Source organism: Triticum dicoccoides, chromosome 5B (genome assembly GCF_002162155.2).
Source record: "Triticum dicoccoides isolate Atlit2015 ecotype Zavitan chromosome 5B, WEW_v2.0, whole genome shotgun sequence".
Taxonomy (NCBI): domain Eukaryota; kingdom Viridiplantae; phylum Streptophyta; class Magnoliopsida; order Poales; family Poaceae; genus Triticum; species Triticum dicoccoides.
In genome coordinates this window covers 57,771,595-57,793,269 of record NC_041389.1, presented here as the reverse complement: position 1 = coordinate 57,793,269, position 21,675 = coordinate 57,771,595, and the positions used below count along the sequence as shown (strand labels likewise).

Here is a 21,675-nt window from a genome sequence, read left to right as displayed (position 1 = left end):
GAAATATTGAGTGCTTCGATTGCTGCCGCAGGATGTTCAATGTTGCCTCACTCTGCTAGTTCCCTCTCACACCACAGCTAGTTTGATAACATTTTTATCGTGTGAATGATGTTATGTTTTACAGCTGGCATTCCCTTTCCATTGTTGTTTCATGTTTCGCAAGGAGAAATCTTCTACATTCTGAATGATGTATGTCAACTGAAGTTCATTGCTTTTTTTCCTTCATAAGTTTCAGAGTCTAGGAAGACCTCCAACATGAACTATAACTGCTAGTGTTCTGATTCTCTCGTGTTATATTGAGGGTCTTAACCTTCAGCATAGGTTGAAGGAATAAGCTCAAGGTTTACACTTACTTTTGTAAAATGAGCTCTAGCCTATTGGCGTTTCTCTTGTTTGGTGGAATCCTTAGGTTCAGGACACTTCCCAATCAAGCTAATTGATCAATTTTGCATCTATAGATACTTATGTTTTGAGCACCACCTACTTCCTGATTATTATTGAATCAATTGCGGGATTGAATGTCTGGAAAAGATCAATGTGATGCTCTTGTTTAGCGATAATATCCATTGTTCAATCTCAGTGAATCTCACATCAAAACATCAACTGTGCAGCTTTAAGCAACTGTACTACTCCCTCCGTCCCATAATGCAACATCGTTTTGCAAGCTGAAACATCTTGCAAAACATTCTTATATTATGGGATGGAGGGAGTAGAATATTAAGGTATAGGAGAAATACTTCAGAACTGAGCTCCTCCGGCTTTTGTATAGGATAATAAGTTGCATGGCTTCTCTCTCTATGTTTATGTTTATCATGTCCTTTGAAATTGCAGGAAGTAGTTTTCTTTTCAACCCGTTAACATATTTACTGCTTGCAATGCATGGCCTCTTGTGTAATCAGCAACTAACATTTCTAATTCAAACTTTGATACTCTCAGTGGACTCACACCTTGATCTTCACCACCCACTGGAGGTCCTTCACAAGCGTGCTCAAGGGCGTGTTGAAGAGCTGGATAAGAAGAGGGAGCTCCGTTTTGTGGCTCAGCTCACACAGAAGCACGCTCCCCCTTGTGGCTCCCCCTGCGCCTCGGATGGCCGCTTCTTCTTTTACTACGGCATAGGTAAGCTACTCAGCTTCTCCACTCCTTTTCTCATGATTTGTGTGCCCACAACCATCAAGCTGTGGTATACTTAATTACTACTGTCCAACAGTACACGAAGAACAATTTGTGGTTCCAAGACAATTCATTTTGCTGTGAATTGGATCATATAGGGATCAGTTTTTACGATGATTGCACTTGTTTTCTGTCAATGATGAATGATAAATTTGGCGTGTCTTTTCTCATGTAACTAGACTGTAGACCTCAGTGCTATCACCCAAATTAACTAGACCCTGTTCTTCAAAAATTGCTCTCTGTTTTATTTTCTCTTAGACTTTGAGATTGAGCTCTAAACTGCACTTCTGCATGGTCATGGTAGTATTAATCGTTTGTCTGTAAATTTTTTTAAGTAACTCAATTATATGTTGACAAAGGACAAATCAGTCGTTGCAATCCAGGATAAGAACGGGAGCCCCGCTAGCTGTTTACCTCTCATATAGCATGATACATAGATACGGTAGCAGAACCGGAATGAGCGTACACAATTATTTTATTGCTCGTGTTGTCAAAACACGTACTTTGTCATTAGATGACCAGTGAAGGAGAAAAATACACACAGGAATGTGCAAGTCATGAATGTCACTTGGTAGGTCTAATAGGCACTGATTTCGTATCTCAGAATACTTTATTTTAATATCTTTTAAACTAACTAAACCTACCGAAATTAATATTTGTTGTTAAATTTTCTCACATCTTATATATAATCCAAATCATTGTGTCTATTCATGAGTGTTGAAGATCACAACAAAATGAATGACTCTGCAGTTCTAGTATGTAATAACGTCCAAGCAGAGTTATTCTATGATAATAAGTGCTTAATCCTGAGATAGCATAATGTGTATTTGTGTTATCGTGAGAATACACTCTGTTTTTTGTGATAATGACGCTTAGTCCTGCAGCATATATGTATATGTATGTGTTTGTAGTCTTGATAACTCTTAGTAAGAATTTCTGTTACGTATTTTCACCTGGTGAAGTTTCAATGTGTTTGTTATTGGCTGGTTAAGACAACAACTGGGATTCATGAATATACAATTGTGATGATTTAGTGTTACAATGCGTGCTTTGTGTATTGTTTTCAGTGAAGCAGTACTACCTAGATTCACTACTGGAATCCCTGTGCGCCTCCGCATGCGCAGCTGAGCCTTCGCCACCACACTCTGTAGTTAGTATTATGTAGTGCAGTCTGATCTGCTTTTAGGTTTTAAGGAGTTGCCCTTTTGGATGCCTGTTAGCGAGGCGACCTTGATCTCCTTGTAAAATATTGCCATCGCGCCATGGTAAACTTCATTACTGTGCAACACTACACAAAGAACAATTGTTGGTTCCAAGATGATTCATTTTGCTGTGATTTTTGGTCATACATGAATCAGTTTGTACAACGACCGCGCGTGTTTTGTGTCAATGATAAGCGATATATTTGGTGTGCTGTGTTATGTAACTAGACTGTAGACCTACCTGACTGCTATCACCCAAAACAACTAGACCACAGTCTTCCTGTTCTTCAAACATTGCTCTCTCCATTATTTTTCTCGAAAACTTTGAGATTGAGCTCTAAACTGCACTTCTGCATGGTCATAGTAGTATTTATCCGTTGTCAGTAAAATAAATTCAAGTAACTCAAAGTTTCTCAAAAAAAAATTCAAGTAACTCAATTATATGTTTACAAAGGACAAATCAGCTGTTGCACCCAGGAGAAAAGGGGGAGCCCTGCTAGCTTTTTACCTGTTAATATAGCCTGATACATAGATATGGTAGCAGAACCAGAATGAGAATACACAAATCTTCTATTGCTCATGTTTTATAACATGTTCTTTGTCAATAGATGACCAGTGAAGAAAAAGAATCACATACAGGAATGTGCAAGTCGTGAATGTCACTTGGTAGGTCTGATAGGCACCTTATTTAAGAACTCACAATTCTTTATTTTACTATCCTTTAAACTAACTAACCATGCTGAATTAATATTCTCTCATCTTATATTATAACCCAAATTATTATGTATGTTCATGGGTGTTGAAGATAACAACAAGATGAATGATTCTGCAGTTCTAGTATGTAATAACATTCAACTGAGTGGTTCTATGATAATGAGTGCTTAATCCTGACATATCACCATTATTGTATTGTAATCCCGAAAACTTCCCTTTGTGAGTCATTTGTGATATGGGCTAAGCGTTAATCCGAGCACACTAGTTTCAGAACATGATTTCCCGTTACTATTATGCAGTGGTTGCAGTTGAAGTGCACTTTTAAATCTAATTCTAGATATATAATTCAGCTATTTGTGTTAGTAGTCCTTCGAGTTGTCTTGGGAATGGACTCTTATATTTGTAAATGTGTGCATCTGCAGGTCCTCTCAAGGGGACCCAAGAATGCCCGTGAGTCATTTTGGTAAGGACCCTGGTGTGTCGCACAACCACACCAAACCTTACGCCACTCCAAGGAAAGGAAGTTTGAGAAGGCTCGTGGTAAGGAGGAACAGCCGTGGCTTCAAGATTTAAGTCACCCTATCTCTTAGTCGTTGTTGGTGTGGAGCGACTATTGTTTTGTTTGAGCATTGTATAGGTAGTACTTGCTGAGACATAGGAACTATGCTACACATGTCTGAAGTAGAATTCTCTCATGCTGAAAAGAATAGATATTGAATCTTATGATACTTCTTTATCCCCCCCCCCTACTTCAGAGATTAAGGGATGAACTGGTGCATTCTTTTGGGCTTGGATTTTAATGGTTGACACTATGCAATGTTGCTTATTTCCACTCCTAGAATGATCCTTGTTTCCACATAAGCTTTTTTGATAGGAAGTTTATTGTTACCATTGCTATAGTTGGGTTACGTTAAGGCATTTGCCCTTTTCTCATTACTTTTTGTTAGAATTGATGATGGGTCTCCACTGTTTGATGATGTGTTTGTCTGAGCTGCTCTTGCTCTCAGTTGTTTTTTTTTCATGCAAGAATGCGGCGGCAGCGGTGTGCAGTTGAGGTGTACTTCTAAATTTAATTCCAGGAACACACTTCAGTTATTTGTGTTAGTAGTCCTTCCAGTAGTGTTGTGAATGGACTCTTATTTGCAAATGTGTGCATTTGCAGATCCTCTTGAGTTGACCCAAGAATGCCTGTGAGGCGGTAAGGCACTTTGGCAAGGCTCCTGGCGTGCCTCGCACCAACACCAAGCTGTACATCAAGGGAAGGAAGTTTGAGAAGACCTGGGGTAGGAGCAACAAGCATGGCTTCATCAAGGTTTAAGTTTGCCTCTCTTGTTAGTCGTTGTTGGTATGGAGCGGCTGTTCTTCTGTTTGAGCAATTGACAGTAACTAAAGTACTCCCTCTGACCGTTTAGATCACTAGAGTAGTGATCCAAGACGTAGGTGGTTTGCAAAATCTCTCTCTCTCTCTCTCTCTCTCTCTGCTGATTGCGTCCAGGAACATTCTGCAGAATTTTCTTGTTGCTATAGTGGATGATATATCGATGGCATTCGTGGACTTTGCACAAAAATGACATCCATTTTATCCAGTTATGTACGAGTATCACTTTGATATTGAATGTCAATTGTTTATAAAAACTGATGTTGGTTGTGTAGTGGTTTCCCTGTTTGGATTCATTTTCCTTGTTTTTCGTGTTGTGTTGTGTGAAAACATAAAACAAAATCTAGAAATGATGCTCCTGTAGGAAGCAGTACATGTATGTCTGTTCATTTATTAGGTAATTTAACAGTGCATGTTCTTCTCTCTTTGGAGCAGTTTTCTCAGGGACAATGAAATCTGAGCTTGCTTAATTTGTTACTTCTCAATGACCATTGGTCCATATGTGTTTGTTAATATTAGTCTCAAGTTTCGACAAATGAAGCAGTAGGATCACATGATATAGTTGTGTCTATTAAGATCTGCATTTTTTCTGGCAACGACGGTTACTTCAAGTGTAATATAAAAAATACTGTAACTTGCAAGTTACCTACAGCCAACCATTCTTTTTTCTTTTCCTTGTAGCAGATGGACTAAGCTAGTATGTATACTAGTGCTGGCTATTGTCTTACCGCTTGTGAAGAGGGCCGGCCAAGGAGAAGTTGTTGCTGCATGGGGGTTCAAGGTCAACATCATCACCATCAACCAAGGTGATCCGTCTCACTCCCCCCTGTTGGTTTCAGTTCACTCGTCGCATGCTGCCATGGTTGCATATGTTTTGGGTTTGGCTTTGATGACTCTCGGTAAATCATGTGCTAACTGCTAGCTAATGGTTGCTCTTACCTAGTAAAACGACTCGGTTACCATTGTGGGCATGGCCTTTGCTATGTAGGTCGTCGTGCTTAGGTTACAAGCCAAATTTTCCACATCTGAGCTTTGTCGTTTTGGTTTGGCCACTGAATGTGATGTTGAGGTTGTGTGGGTTGTTTGCGGCCAGGGCCTGATTGATGGACATGTTGTTTTTGCTGCCTTAACTAGTTTTGTATGCAAGTTTGTGTGATCACCATGCCTGTCGAGGAGGACGGGTGTTGAACTAGTTAACTAGCTAGGTACAGCCATACAGGTGTCATATAGTTTGTTTGATTTGTGAATCTTTCCAAAGTCTTCAAATATGTTCATAAAGTAGAGTGCTCATAAGAGTTGAGTTATCACCGGAACCTGGTGCATTAGTTTTTTTCTCTATGTTGAGTTATCATAAGCAGTAGTCTGTTAAATTCTGAAATCAGGTGCATTAATGCCATGCTACTTCAGTTATTTTTGTTGCATAAATAAGCGGTTTGTCACAGGTTCAGTAGCTGTGTGATCAATATTATGCTACTCCCTCGGGTCCATATTAATTGACGCTGATTTAGTACAAAGTCAATTAATATGGATCAGAGGGAGTACTGTTTTTGATCTTTTAGTAGTGTGGGTTTCATAATAAAAATAATGAGGTGCATTTGTACATAATGGTTTGAGTCCATGCTTGTTTCTACCAAGTATAAGTAATTCAAAAATACGAAATGTGGTGTACCTTTGAGAGATAACGTCAGACTCTTTTTCTTTATGGTAGTAGTACTTACCAATGTGGCTTGCGCTCACTGTAGCTATAGCATAATTTTGTCTTGTCTTGTGTTCTTAGAGGAACAAAGAAGCCTCCATTTTCTTATTTTGTTACTTGTCAACGGCAGGCATATGCCTGTGTGTGTGTGTGAATAATAATATGAAGTCTTGACAAGTGAAGCAGTAGGAGCACATGTGATAGATGTGGCTATTGTGATCTGCACTGTTAATTACCTCACCTAGATTATTTGCTTTTGTTTCCTGCGATGACGATTGCTTCAAGTTAACTCGCAAGTTACATACAGCCAACCATTCTTGGTGCACTAAACTATTTTGTTTGTTTGATTTGGAGCAGCAGCAGGCACACTTCATCGACGACTGGGACCCCATGCCCAAGCTGACGAGGAGGACACCGTCGAGTCCGACCACCTCGACCATGATGACGCCCTGCACAAGGTGAGTCCTCTATCATTAGCTTGCTTCCCTGCTCTAAATGAGTGTCTCTCTCATACTAGCAAATTTTTCTAGTTACTACACAAACTGATATCCGTTTTATTCAGTTCTGGACTATTATAACTTTATTGTGAAATGCCAATTGGTTATAAGAATTAAGAACTGATGTTGGTTGTGTAGTGGTTTCCCTGTTTGGATTATGTTTTCTTATACGTGTTGTGCTGTGACTGAAAGCATGAAGCAAAATATAGGGATGTCACTCATGTAGCAAGCAGTACATGTATGCCTGTTCATTTATACCTATTTTAGGTGCGGAGTGCATGTTCTCTCTCTTAGGAGCAGTTTTCTCAGGAACAAAGAAACCTGAGCTTGCCTACTTTGTTGCCTGTCAATGACGATTGCTTCATATGTGTGTGTTAATAGCATTCTCAAGTTTTGACAGGTGAAGTAGTAGGAGCACATCTGAGTGATGTGTTTATTATGATTTACACTGCTAATTCCCTCATCTAGATTATTTGCATTTTTCCGGCGACGTTGGTTGCTTCAAGTTTACTATCAAATATACTGTAACACACAAGTTACCTACAACCAACCATTCTTTTTTTCCCTGTAGCAGATGGACTAGTATGTATACTAGTGCTGGCTATTGGTCTTACTAATTGTGTGAAGATGGTCAGTCAAGAAGAATCTGCTATTGCAGGGGTTCATGGTGAACACCACCACCATCAACCAAGGTGACTTGTCTCTTTCCCATGTTTGTTTTCTGTATCATAAACCGAGGTTTAGCTGTGTTGTATTCATTTATGGAAATTTTTACTCTTTTTTGTTAGTTTGATGAATTTCGAAAAAGGCCAATTATCAAGATGTTCCCTGTTATATAGCATTTTAGAAGTACTGAGAGTGTTCAGATATAATCTCTTCATGTCATGTTTTTATAACATTTTGCCTGTTAAAGTACCTATTTGAATTATCTGCATCTGGCAAGATAATGCTATGCTGGCTCTATTTTGTTGTTTTGCACCTGTCGACTCGTGTACAACATTTTCTTGGCATAATTTGGCATCCATTCCTTTTACAGCTGGCCTTCATGGAGCGCCATGTGTCATTTCCACACTTCTTGACTAATCTTTGCACAGTTCTTGGAGGTAATATTTCCCTGACGACCATTTTTCTGTATACCTTCTGTCCATAGGTTACTTGGATTGTTGGTGCTGAAGTTGAACATTTGATAATTCAAAAATATGCCTTTTCCTTTGCGTTCACCATAAGACAACAAGGATTGATTGTCCGTTTGTGGTAGAAAGGATTGTCCAGTCATATGTTGCTTGAACTGTTGATGCTTCAACAGAACAATTTGCATTTAAAAAATATGTCTTTTTCTTTGATTTGCCATGAATCAATCGGAATCAAATTTCCATTTGCCGCAGAAAAAATTGTCATGAACTGTGATTGATACTAAACTTAAGCTAGTTGCCCTTATTGTATTTTGATGAATGGATGGTCTAAAGGACAGAATGGCATCATTTATATGAATGGATTCCTGACTATTTGTGTCTGTCTGAACGATTTACTTGGGCCCCACTGCGTTTTGAGAACTTGAGTTGAACCTCTAATTTTCGAAATGAACTCCTGATAGCTGTAGACTTTCTATTTCATACTTCTTTTTGGGTAAAACAACTTGACACACAACCTTTTAAGTGGAACAAACTCCATATAGAATATTTAACTTTATTTTATATGCAAAACCTGTATGGGCACTCTGTTTGGAGGTTTCTTGATGCACCAGACATTTGTAATACTAGGAAGCTCTTCACACTTTAATATATCAGTCCATTTACATGTATATGAAACCAGACACCGTCGGTACCTCAGTGTCCGGCTGCATGAGTTCCGGTGAGCCCCCGTTCTTTCTCTCTGCCCTTAGATGGTGCGTCCATTGAGCCGTGAGGGATTGTAGTCGTCATGCTGTATGTAGTGGTGTTGCTCTTCCAGCCACCACAATTATCTTGTGCTTGGTGGGAATTAATTAAAAATGGCTGACTGGGAGAATTATGCCTTCCAAGTTAGTGAGGCTTAGAATGTTGTTTTCTTTCTTTCATTCATTCTTTTGTTGCAAACCTAGAAAAAAAGTGCATTGTGAACCTTGAAAAATATTTGTTTCGTATTTGGCCTCAATTGGATCGGTAGATGATGTTGTAGTGATTCCTGCTGGATAGTTAGTTTCCCTCTGGCTACATGAGGGCCCTAATCTAGTATCTTCTAGTTTTATGAAAGGGCTCTCTTTGCTTGAGCATTATTGGTAAACATACTTGTCTACTTGTCAAGCAAATTACTTGCCCTGTTTTTTTCCTGAGTTGCCACCGGGCACTGTTCTTCTAGGAGCAGACTTCTCATTCTTCTCTGCTCAACTTGCTGCATAATATCTGTGGCTAAGCCACACACAATTACAGTTTTAATTTCATTCGGGTGATTTTCTTTCTTCTCATGCAATAGAATAAAATGTAACTATTGTGGTGCTGTTGATTGCTTAGTTTATTTATTTATTTAAGTGTCATCAGTCCTATGGTGTCAGTCATTTGCTTCTAAATTATTCTTCTCATCTCCTGCAATTTAGATAATTGGAAAACACATGAATGAACTAGTGCTGCGGTGATGAGATTGAGAAATTTAGATAATCAAAAAGCACATGGGCTGAACTAGTGTTGCACTGATGGGATTGAATGATGCATGGCGTAATGGTCTTAATATGTTCTTTTGTGGGATATATATGGTCGTTTTGCATTTCTGTTATTCCAGTTTGGTTGCCGTGAGATTCAATGGTCTTCTTTTAGATTTATGTGTTCTGATTTGACCATGGCTAAACACTTTCAAAAACATGCCAGCTCTGCTTCTGAAAATTCATGACTGAAAAAATTGTTATACAAAATCTGAAGCATTTTGAGAAAAAATGTGTTATCCTGGTAGAAAAATCTGAGCCATTTCATAACTGATGTAGCTGTTAAATTGATGAGACTCTTTACCATGATCTCTTCCATACGTTTCGAATCTGATTCTATTTTGTTTGATCTTCTTGACTTATTTGCGCCTTTGAGATTCCTGTTCGGGTTTGTGTTTTTGACCAGAGAACTTAAGAGTATTACCATGCTTCTTTGATCTCCTGAATATAACTATGATTCTTAGCGCCTCAATTGCAGACCCGAAGACCTCTCTGTCCTTTTATTCGGCGGATTCGGTTCGTGCAAGCAAGCACACCGAAGATGGCTATTGAAGCAGCTCTTCTTGCTCCTCTGATCACTCCGACGCCTCCTGTTCTGCCCCTCCAGTGGCTGCTTCCTCTTTGGTTCCCGCATAGGTAAGCTGCTGGTTTCCCTTTGCTCTCCCTCATGCTCTATGTGCCCACGACAATCGAGCTTGGTTGATGAAATGAATAAAGACCATATACATATCTTTTTTTAGTACCTTAAAGCTTGGATCTTTTTGATGAATAAGTATTGAAACAATTAAAGCTATAAACTTTATTTGTTTTTATGCCCTCAATGAGCCATGTGCTCATGGCTGATTGTCGTACTGTCAATAAATCCATTTTATCTCAACCAATCAGAGCTTGTTTCGCTGTGACTGACACATTGCTTTCATGCTAACTTACAATTAACCAAACCTTGACTACTAGGCAGTCTTTGTGTGTTCTGTGCAAACCCAATCCCCTAATGCAATAACATCATTCCGTTTACCGTGGGATAGTAGCCTTGTGCTTCAGCACTGATTTAGTGTCGATGTAAACAATTTTGGTGTTCCTGTTACAATAAGCAAGAACTACACAGGGCGGAGCTTAGAAGTCTATAACATATCACACATGGCACAAAATCATCTAGATGAGGCAATACAACATACTTTGCTTCAACTTCAAAATCATCTAGATGACTGCGTACTCCTGTATGTGGCTGCTACTATGTTGTCCGCCTATGCAAGATTCTGTTGTGCCTAGACGATTGCGCATTCCACTTTCTGTACTTTTTGCACTGCATGCTACTCTCTCTGTAAAGAAATATGTACAAGGTTTGGTACTACTCCATGTTATAGCTTTGGTAGGATCCCTACTTTTTCTTGGTGTAACGCTGTCGTGTATGTATAGATAAAAAAGTGTGTTAGCAATATTTAGTCTGCCTAATCAAGGGCGGATGGTCATCCTGGCTCTGAAACATCCAACTTTTTTATCAGTCTATAAGTCTCGATCAAATCCAGATTGTATGTACATGGAAATCTGGACTAGTTCTTTGGCCACTATTTTATTTGCTTTCTATCTCTGCCCAGGCGGGCCTGACTTGATGGTGAGGACGGAGAAGAAATATATTCCCTATAGCCCTCGGGAAGTTTGATTCTGTCATGTATACAAGACGTCTTCACCTTGAACCATGAGGTGGTTTGCACAATCTCTCTCTCTCTCTCTGTCTGTGTGTGTGTGTGTGTGCTGATTGTGTCCATGACCGTTGCTCATCTCGATTTCTAGGGTTTTAGAGCATTGAATTTTGCGCTGGCTACTGTGCCATATAGGCTTACATTTGTGCATCTCGTTTTCTAGGGTTTTAGTGCTGAACAAACAAGCCCTCCTACGAGCGCTTGTATTGCTACAAGTAACAAGAGGCTTTGTCATGGATCACAACATCTATGATAAGTCAACTGCTTTTTTTTGCCCATATGTATCATCATTTCAATTGAGTTCTGAAAGAGCCTTCCCATGTTTGTTTCATGTATTATAAACTGAGGTTTAACTGTCTTGTATTGATTCATGGAAAATCTCTTCTTCTTTCTTGTAATAAAGGATTGAAAGCTAGTCCCTAAATAAAGGAACTGAAACCTAGACAACTCAAGGCCGAGTCTGCTCCTTATTTCCACCAGAGTACTCAAAGCTGATTGATTTCCTTGCAATTGGCCATAAAATTTGACTACCTACCTTTTACTATCGGATGCTCACCTTCAACAGTGTCTCTGTTTACTAGTATTTTATTTTTGACGAATTGGATACTTGACATGCTTCTTACACCTATTTTGGAGTACAACTTTAGTTCTAGTCTTAGAACCCTTTTTTTGTTTCATATCAGTAACCATTTTCTCTTGCTAAACTTCTGAGAGTGCACCATACCTTGAACTCCAGCTTGGTTTTGAAGATATGTATCTAAACAGTTTCTTAATATTTTGCAGTTGCAAATATCTTGTTCCTTGATTCACCTGTTTGTGTTGCTTATTCATATTCAAAAAGCTCTGTTGATATTTTGAGCATGATGATAACTGGATTTTAGTTAACTGGAGGTAGTTATGCTGGTTCATGGAATCTTTATGGGATTTTGTTTCTTTTATTTATGTAGTCTATTGTCTCTTTTATGTTGTACATCTAGAGTAAACATAATCTGTACAGTCAATTGGTTGGTACTGTGTACAAAGGAGATGGCAAGCTGAAGATTTGCTTGATGGCTTGAATAACTTCAAACTCGATTAATTTTGCTTGCTTGGTTGGGTGAGATTTGATTAGTGGTATCATTGTTGTACAGCAGATTAAATGGCTAGATGAGGATTTGTTTGATTGGTCGGAAATCTACTCGTAGCTATATAGGTTTCCTTTTTCTTGGCTTGAATAATCCGGGATAGACAATTATGGTACTGGTGCCTGTATTCAGTATAGAAGAACTGGTCTCATGTATTGAAGTCTAGTACCATTTCATGCTTGCTGGCTTGCATGTTTGCTGAAGGGTACTTTAACAGCTCATTGCATTCACTGATTACATGATGCTTTTTTCTTGCAGCAACACCGCAGGTTGTGTGCTCTTTGCTACCATCTGGTGAAATGAAAAGCCCCTCCGATCTGGTGAGGATGCTCACCAAGGTGTCCTCTGTTATTCTTCCTCCCCGGCATAGGTGGTAAGATCTAATTTCTTTGGGCCTACGTTGAATCCCTTCCCTACAAGTGTTTGTACTGCTACAAGTAACAAGAGGCTTGGTCATGGACCACCAAATTTGGCATAAGCGACATGCTTTTCCTTGGCCCATATGCATCATCATTGCAATTGAGTACTCAAAAGAGCTTTCCCATGTCTGTTTTCTGTATTATAAACCGAGGTTTAGCTGTGTTGTATTCATTCATGGAAATTGTCTTCTTTTTTCCTTCTAAAGAATTGAAAGCTACATAACTCAAGGCTGAGTCTGCCCCGTGTTTCACTAGATTACTGAAAGCTGAACGGTTGGTTGATAAACCGGAAGCTCTACTTTCTTGGCACAAATCATTGCTTCTTGCAATTGATCAAGAAATTTGACCAACTGGTGGATGCAAAGTCCAACCACACTTGTGCAAAACAAGTACCTTCAACATTTTTCTATCTAATGCTCACCTTCACCATTGGCTGAGTGCACAATGTCGACTGCTTGTGTTCAGCAGTATTTTATTTTTGATGAATTGGATCATTGAATTGCTACTTACACGCATATTGTAGTACATTGTTAGTTTCCAGTCTTACAACCCCCTTTTTTTGGTTTCATATCAGTACCCATTTTATGGATCGGTCTTCCTAACAAAGTGGCTTGAACGATTCCCTCAATACAAAGAGGGTGAATTTTATTTAACTAGAGAGTTATGCTGGCCTAGAATCTTTATAGGATTTTGTTTCTTTTATGAAGTCTACTGTTTCTTTCTTTTATGTTGTACATCTAGAATAAACATAATCTAGAGAGTTAGATTGATTGGTACTGTGTACCTAGGGGATGACAAAGCTCAAGATATGTTTGAAGGCTTGAATCATGTGGGTACTCGATTTAATTTTGCTTGCTTGGCTGAGTGATATTTGATTTTGATGGTGTCTTTTGTTGGATAACAGAGTAAATGGGTAGATGAGCATTCTCAACCCGAGGGCGTCCCCTATCATCACCCATATATTATGGCGCAGCTAAACTCGGCCAAGTCGAGGAGAATGGGCCTATGATGAGCTCTTTGCCAGTGTCGTTGAGAACCTGGGATACATTCTCATCTAGAACTACATGAATAGGTAAGTAACCCATCTTGCTGTCCTCTTCGTTTGTGGCATGCCTTACTGCCCTTCTCCTGCTCATTGTTTTGGTGTGCTGGTAGATGAGTTTCTTATGTTTGGTCGGTGCTTGCAGGCACGGAGAAGCATATTTTGGTCAATGTTCAGAAAGAGTGCTCAAAACTCTCAAGATGACATGCCCTCATCAGAATGATCGTTTGATGTCTCTTGATTTTAGCAATCACGTTCCAAAGGACCTTTTGGAATCAACTTTAACGGTTGTGCTTAAATGAGAACAATGGCATACATCCTGTTCTCGCTCACAATAAATAGGTGCTTGAACCATTATTGAAGCAAATGATGGTTGAACCTTCAGTTTGTGCTGCAGAATACCATGTATTTCAATGGTACTTTTGTGTGTTTCTGATTTAGTATCTTTACCCAGGTACTTGCTGGGGGGAGATGATTAATGGTCCAGAAGGGCCATTTCATGATTTATGAGCTTGTGAAGAGAGCACCGGATGAATTCATCAGTTTGAAGCTTAAAGAATATATTTCATAGGTATGCGAAAACCTCAACCTGTATGTATAGTAAATTTGTAATAGCATAACTGCTTGCTTCGTGTAAACATGTCGAAGGCATACCATCCTGTCGCAAATTCACAATAATGTGAGGTGCTGTTTTGGACATGAGTGTTCTTTTCTGATGTACATGAATTGGGTTTTTCTATTTGGTAATATAGAATTAGTTGGTCTATTGATTAGAGGTGCCTGTGTTCCCTTTTGTGTCTAGACCAATTCACTCCCTGAAGCCCAGGGATGATAGTTTATATTGATTCGTTGATGCTGGTAAATAAATCTTGTGAGAGTAGTTCCTTCTAGAACCGCATAATCTTTGTAATATTTTGTATTTGCGACTTGGGCGGCGACGATGAGATGAGATGATGCTTTCATCGTGAGTAATGTCTAGAAATCCTGGTATTGAACATTGATGCATGCAAATCATCTGATGACTCTGTCGCTTTGATAACCAACTAAGTTGTGGTTATTTGTTGTTTTGCGAGGACAGTTTGTACGAGATGCAATCATGGATATCACCATGATTCTCCTTGACGCCCAGGAACAAGACGGCGACGTATGTTCTACAGGCAAACTCGAGTGGCTCGAGGCGAGATTGTCTTTGCTGCGATCCTTTGAATGCACAGTAATATTCGAATGTAATGTCTCCCTTGGTGGTCGCCTCACATGACGGGCACCATTATCAAGCTGCCACACTTGTCTTTTGTTTGTTTGCTTGTTTCGTTCACATGTTCGTGGGATGATGCGTATATGTTTTTGGAGAGTTATTGTTTACATGAGCAAAACTTGTGATGGACGTGTGGATAAATCTTATCATCAGGCAGTGGATGTATGCATAGATTGATAAGAATTATTGTTAGCCATGTTGCATCATCTTTGAAAGATGCAATCAATCCAAATGTTACTAGTTGATCACATAATCAGTTTGTCTTTGATGCCATCCCTGGCCTATGGTCCATTTGCTGATAAGCGCTAGGTAGCATAATCCTGGTTTGTTATTCTTGTGAAACAAGTCAAAAGGGATTGCTTGTGCCCATCAATATCAATGAAGGCTTGAACATTAGTAACATAAATAACAAGCTCCAGGGACAACTGAGCTCGTTTTTTCTTACTCAAAGAAACTAGGATAGCCTACTAACTTGAGAAGTTTGCTAAAAATAGAGGAACTTAATGATTCACTCCTTTCATGAAAATTGATGCGCCTAGGGAAGCACACTAGTCAGCAAGTTTTTGCGCCACCTCACTGATCTGCTCCGTGTCATACGTTCTAAGATCATCTGTACATATAGTAGATGTAGTCCATTCATCCGCGTGCAGGGTGTGTTTGCGACTTGGGTGGCGATGGCGAGATGAGATGATGCTTTCCTCGTGAGGTTGTTCTACCCTCACAAATCCATACTCCTCTACCCTCACAAATCCATACTCCTCAGAGCCATCACGGATGCATGGCGAGGTGTTGGTCAATGGCATCAAGTCACACCCAGCAATATGGATCATATGTAAGCTCTTCTTTCCTCACACAAACTACTATTCTACTGACGATAGCACTGCATACCATGGAATGGATTACTTAGGTCCTGCACTTGTAAGGGTATACCAGTTGGGCTCATGTGCCGCTATAAAAGCCGCGAGAAAACCGTGCCACTTAATGATTCCCATATCAGGAAAAGGATGCAAGACTGCTATCATCATCATGTTATTAAATATCCTAGGGAAGTCGACTAGGCAGCCAAGAATGGTTTGGCTTGCGCCACCTCACCGATCCACGGCATCACGGGTCCCTTGTTCTCTCCACCATGCCTTCTTTCATGTTTATATATACTAGAAATAGTCATTCATCCGCGTGCGGGATGCGTGTGCGACTTAGGACTTGGGGCGACGGCGACGAGACGAGACGAGGCTTTGGGGCGACGGATGCCAATTAAATTGAAAAATGGAGCGGTGGAGGCGTCGGCAACTTGTGAAATACCGACAGCGGCAAGCATCGCCAGAGTTGGCGAAGAAGGACATTCATGCAGTTGCCTCCCTTCCCTTGGACGGAGCCTGGAATAGGAACAGGGGATGAAGAGAGCAGAGCAGAGGAGGACGTCGGGCAAGTGCGGCGCCATTGTGCTTGATTGTGCATCGACGACAGAAGTGTCTTCGGGGAGCTCCTTTTCCGGCGGACCGCGGTGGCTCGCAGGCTACGGTCGACTCCCTCGGGGCGAAACTGGAGGTCATTAGTGAGGCAAACCTAATAGTGGAGTAGGGTCGGCGTCGGCGGGAACAATGGGCGGAATTAATGAATCGGGGAAGAAGAAGGATTGGGCGAACTCATCAAAGGAAGAAGAAAGCGGCCTCCTTTTTATTATTATTATTTTCCTGATCTGATTTGAGAGAGAAAGAGATAGAAGAGGAAGGAAAGATTGTGGGAGGAGAAACGAATGTTTGCGTATGTGGCGGAAAATTAATGCAAACCAACTCTGACTCGAATCGCCATTCGTTTCGTTTTATAATTATTAATTAATTAGGATTAGAAAAAAAACAAGTCCGTGCGTGAAGTGACACGCTCGAGTCTTTTTTTTAGGATCAACGCTTCTACATTTTATTTAACCAGCGAAGCTGGGGATGTCGTCAGCGATTACAGAAAGAACAAATTTAGAGGGAGATCCCCACCACACCTTACATAACTCATCATCCACACCTACTTTGGCAAACTTATGCGCAGCCTCGTTGGCTGACCGACGAACCCGCCGTGCCCATCCTAGGCCGCCACAGGCGTCGCCGCGCGCTTGCCGCCGCACTTGCCCTAGGCCGCGGCAGCAGTAGCCGATGCGGGGCACTGCAATGGCGAGGGCGAGGAGCACGCCTACGCGGGGCATCGCCATGGCGACGCGACATTCTCATCGAGCTGGAGCACGCTATGACGACGCGTGTGCTCCGGCGAGGCAACACGGTGGACGGCGACATGAGGGCAGCCATGGCGGTGCGGCTCCGGTGAGACGAGCGAAGGCGATGCGGCTCCGGCGTCCTGCAGATGAGAAAGAGAGGGGAAGGGGAGAAAAGGTGGTGTAGGTGGCTGTCATGCGGGCCATGCGCGGACGCGAGGACGCAAACGGCGGTCCGCTTCGATCGAAATCCATCTCAAGTTTGGTCTGGAAATAGGGTCGAACGGACACAAAAAGGACAAGATGGGTTCAGGCCGTCGCGCGCTGGGCCTTGGGGTTTGTCCGTTTTGCCCCAAAACGGATAAGGCCGGATGGATGGGGTCGTGCGCCGGAGTTGGCCTTAGCAGTAAATGTCCTGCGTACTTGAATTAATCATGCCGATCCATGATGCATGAGCCTGCCTTGATATTTGATAACGACCATGCCGTGCCATGCATGTGTTTTCGGAGCACGGCGACTCCACTGCGACGGGACATGGCCGACTGACGGGAGATTTCGAGCGATCGCATGCAGCGAGCGACAGGCCAGAGCAGCGTGTACGTCGTGGCCCGACTTATTGTACTGCAAAACGCAAACTGAGACCACGGCATTGAGGGCGAGCTGCTGGACGAGACGGAGAGGCTGGCGAGGGAGTTTTTCATGCTGTCGATGAAGGGGAGAGAGAGGTACCCAATGGTGCGGCACACATCCAGGGCTATGGCCACTGTCTTCGCCGACGAGCAGAAGCTCGGCTGATGCAACATGCTAGCGCTCCGTGTCACGCAGGCGTCCATCCGACAACAGTCTGTGGCATGGCTCTCGACACACTCACAGGGATGTTCCGCGACGCGGTGCAGCCGGTGTGGATGAACTTCTTTTACTGGACGGGAGCGTGATCACCGTGCTCCAGCATGACGCCGGCTGCGCGAGGCTGCAGGTCCTCTGGGCTAGCGCCTGAGTGCACGTTCACCCCAGCTCGCACGCTCGTTGTCAATCTCAACGACTCTGCTCACTAACGACGGGTAAAAGAGCGTCGAGCACCAGGTGGTGACCAATGCCGACCAGGACCTACTGTTCGTCGTGACCATCTACGCGCCGAACCGTTGCTGATGGGGAGCCATGCTGGAACCAGAGGTTCAACCATGGGAGTACAACCAACATCCATGTAGTATTAGGCAGAATTCTTCACATGGGCATACCCAGGGGGTCGGCTGTCATTTGTTTTCACAAAAAATGCCCATTTAAAATTGTGAAATAAAGATATCTCACAGAAGATTGAAAGTTGAGATTTGACCCTAATTATTCTTATTTGTAAAAATAACTCCCACCATATTTTATCCATTCACTGTAAAACAACAACTATTCTAGATCTTCTGTCATTATAAAAAAATGCACACAAAAAGATTAAAGTACACTTTTTAGAAAAACTATAAGCTTTCAAGTAGCATATGAGTATCGTAGGAATTACTAAATAATATTATCGTATATAAGGTTTTAAAAGAGAATAAATATATTGTTTGCATAGAATAATATAACTAATAAAAATTTCAAATTAATATATTCAGCATACATCATTAATAACTATTTCTAGAGCTCTCTGGTAGATATTGTCCACTGAAATCGTCCCTTAAAAGTTGCGAAATATTAATTTCCCATATAAGATTCAAAATTATGAAAAAATATGTTGTACGCGCAGATGTGCAGGAAGGGGCTACTTTGCTAGTTATTTTTAAAATCACCTTGAATTTTGAAATAGAGAATATTAACCGCACTAGCTAACTATATCTTTGATCAACAACATTTTGAGCGCTATATATACCTTGAATTTTGTTTCAGAATTTCTATTATGTGACTAATGGAGATTAGGGCAACCCAGCTTGAAGAAAAATAAGTATATGTAGTGAGTGACCACATTATGAAGGTAGTAGTTGTTCAATGAAGAAACAATCAACCATGTAATTGACATACTTTGATTAGAAACATAACATTCAAGCAACAACAAATTGAAGCACACACAATGTTCGAACATACACAACACACACGCATGTTATACATACCAACTCTTTCACACGTAAACTGTAAGTAAGACTATCGAGGGTAGCTTGCGGACAACACAAACTCTTCTTCTTGACTATATTGCCTGCTCGTGTCCTCTAAGCTTGTCCATCTTATAGGTGATGTATACCTCATTGCCGAATAGCTCCCCTCATATGTTGCATCCCGAACCCGAAAATGCTCTTTGGGTCCTTGAAGTGCTCCTAGTGTCATCTCCACCGACATCATAGTTGGTCGCTCCTCTGCTCTTAGCTTTATGCACGACATAGCTAGAGAAGCTACCACTTCAACTTGGCTACCTCCCTCCTCAATTACTTGTGGATCTAGTATTTCTACCAATTTACCTTCTGCAAGTAGTTCAACAAATTGTGCAACTAGCCCATCACCGGTGGAGGATCTATATATAATTGGCATCTTCCTTGTAAGCAACTCAACGAGAATAACTCCAAAGCTATAAACATCAATTTTTTCTGTTAGACGGCCACAATAAACGTACAGAGGATCTAAATATCCCAATGTTCCCTGCACCACCGTTGTAATTGTTGTTTTATCTTTAGGAATGTACCTTGAAGCTCCAAAGTCAGACACCTTCGCTGTCAAAGCATCATCAAGAAGTATATTGGTGGACTTTATATCTATGTGTATTACAGGGACAGAAATACCCGAATGAAGGTAAGAAAGGGCCTTGCCAATTTCTGCTGCAATCCTTAATATGTCTCGCCAAGGTACCGATCTTAGTGGTGTCTTGTGAAGATAATCACATAGGGTTCCATTGGAAATGAACTCATAAGCCAACAAGGGGACTTCTGTCTCAAGACAACATCCAAAAAGCTTTACAATGTTCCTATGATTGATCTGTGAGAGTATGGAAACTTCATTTATAAACTCGTTAATCTCACTCTTGACCACAATATTTGACTTTTTGATTGCAACAACATGCAAGTCTGATAAAATTCCTTTGTATACGGTACCATGCCCTCCACCACAAGCTTACGAGGCAAGAAATTCCTTTGCAACAATTGTCCATGATTTTGATTGAAGAACTTTTGTCCAACTTTTGTTCCTTTTGATGCTTAAGCTTGCGGACTATTATGTTTGAGGCAAGAAATAAAATTAGAATAATTGGGCCACTAGAAACTGATAAGCCAATGATTAAACCTGCAAAAAAATAGACCGATGGGCACGTAATTAGCGTATGCGGTGACATGACCCAATAGTAGTTGAAGGAACAGATATGAGGTTGGACTTAGGGTTTGAAGTCTTGTTAAGGGGAGAGGTATCACCCAATTGACCAATAATCTACTAACTATACCATGTTCAAATTTCAAAAATATCAAAATCTAGCCAAAACTATGTCTCAAATTGAAGTGACGCAACTAATAGGAGGGGTCAATATTTAACCCATGTAAGTCCGCTAACCAGCCACTAACCAAAATCGCAGGTGGTTCGCATGAGAAAGGACATAGTTAATAGTATGTGTGGCTAGAGAGTGTTGGCTTCTATTTCGAAATTTTGAAATGCATTATCTGTTAGTAGTAATGTAAAAAAAATGTATGTTTCATGGCATATTTAATCGTACATATATTCTTATAAGTTTCTTATTTTATGCATCTTTAAAAAAACTTTCTTATTGATTGTGTTCTTTGCTCGTCTATAAAATGGCGGTATTCCATTCTTATATAATTGTGGGTTGCAACTGAGTTATTTAGGGATTGTCTTCACTTGAAATAATGAAGAAATCTTCATTGTATCAACTTAGTAGTAGCGCAGGTTTATAACCCTCCCTACTACTATGGCATGTCCCGGGAGGAGGGGGGGCACGGTAGAGACCGTTTAGTAGTAGTAGGGTTAAAACCCCGCGCTACTACTATCAACTTAGTAGTAGTGAGGGGTAAAACCTGCGCTACTAGTAAGTAGCAGTAGCGAGGGGTATAAACCTGCGCTACTAGTAAGCATCTGTGTATAAGCTTTTCCCTAGTAGTGCATCCATATTACACTTGTATCACCATCTCTTCGCCGAACTAGTGCACCTATACAATTTACCATTGTATTGAGTGTGTTGGGGACACAAGAGACTCTTTGTTATTTAGTTGCAGGGTTGTTTGAGAGAGACCATCTTCATCCCACGCCTCCCATGGATTGATAAACCTTAGGTCATCCACTTGAGGGAAATTTTCTACCGTCCTCCAAAACTCTGCGCTTGGAGGTCCAACACGAGTCTACAAGAAGAAGGTTCCCTAGTAGACATCACGCACCACCGCGTCCCTGACTACACGATGCTTACTTGCACCAATGGCACCACAACGGCTACGTCGACATCTTCATCCCTGACCCAACATCGACCACGGTGTCCCTCGCATGGCTACACTGGCCCAAACTCTCGGCTACCTCGACATCGACACAAAGGGCTATCGTCTTGCTTGAGCAACTCGTCGGTTTTCCTCTGTAGTCAACGCGTCCGCGGCGTGACACCGTCCATGACACTCCCGCTACGGCTGCACGGGGGA

At 41.1% G+C, this 21,675-nt stretch overlaps 1 protein-coding gene, 1 non-coding gene and 1 pseudogene across 2 annotated transcripts in view; 2 read left to right on the top strand and 1 right to left on the bottom strand.

The window, feature by feature from the left end:
* Positions 1-9,463: 9,463 nt before the first annotated feature.
* LOC119313266 lies at positions 9,464-9,556 on the top strand. Its single transcript, XR_005151632.1, has one exon. It is a non-coding gene; the product is annotated as a small nucleolar RNA Z223 (small nucleolar RNA).
* Positions 9,557-19,201: 9,645 nt separating this feature from the next.
* Positions 19,202-20,632, bottom strand: LOC119309035 (annotated as a pseudogene).
* A 194-nt stretch (positions 20,633-20,826) lies between these two features.
* The window catches only part of LOC119309034 (7-deoxyloganetin glucosyltransferase-like), a 14,718-nt gene continuing 13,869 nt past the window's right edge, over positions 20,827-21,675 (top strand). Inside the window, exon 1 of the mRNA XM_037585146.1 lies at positions 20,827-20,832. Within this exon, the coding sequence (XP_037441043.1) occupies positions 20,827-20,832 (6 nt within the window). The remainder of the gene's footprint in view (positions 20,833-21,675) is intronic.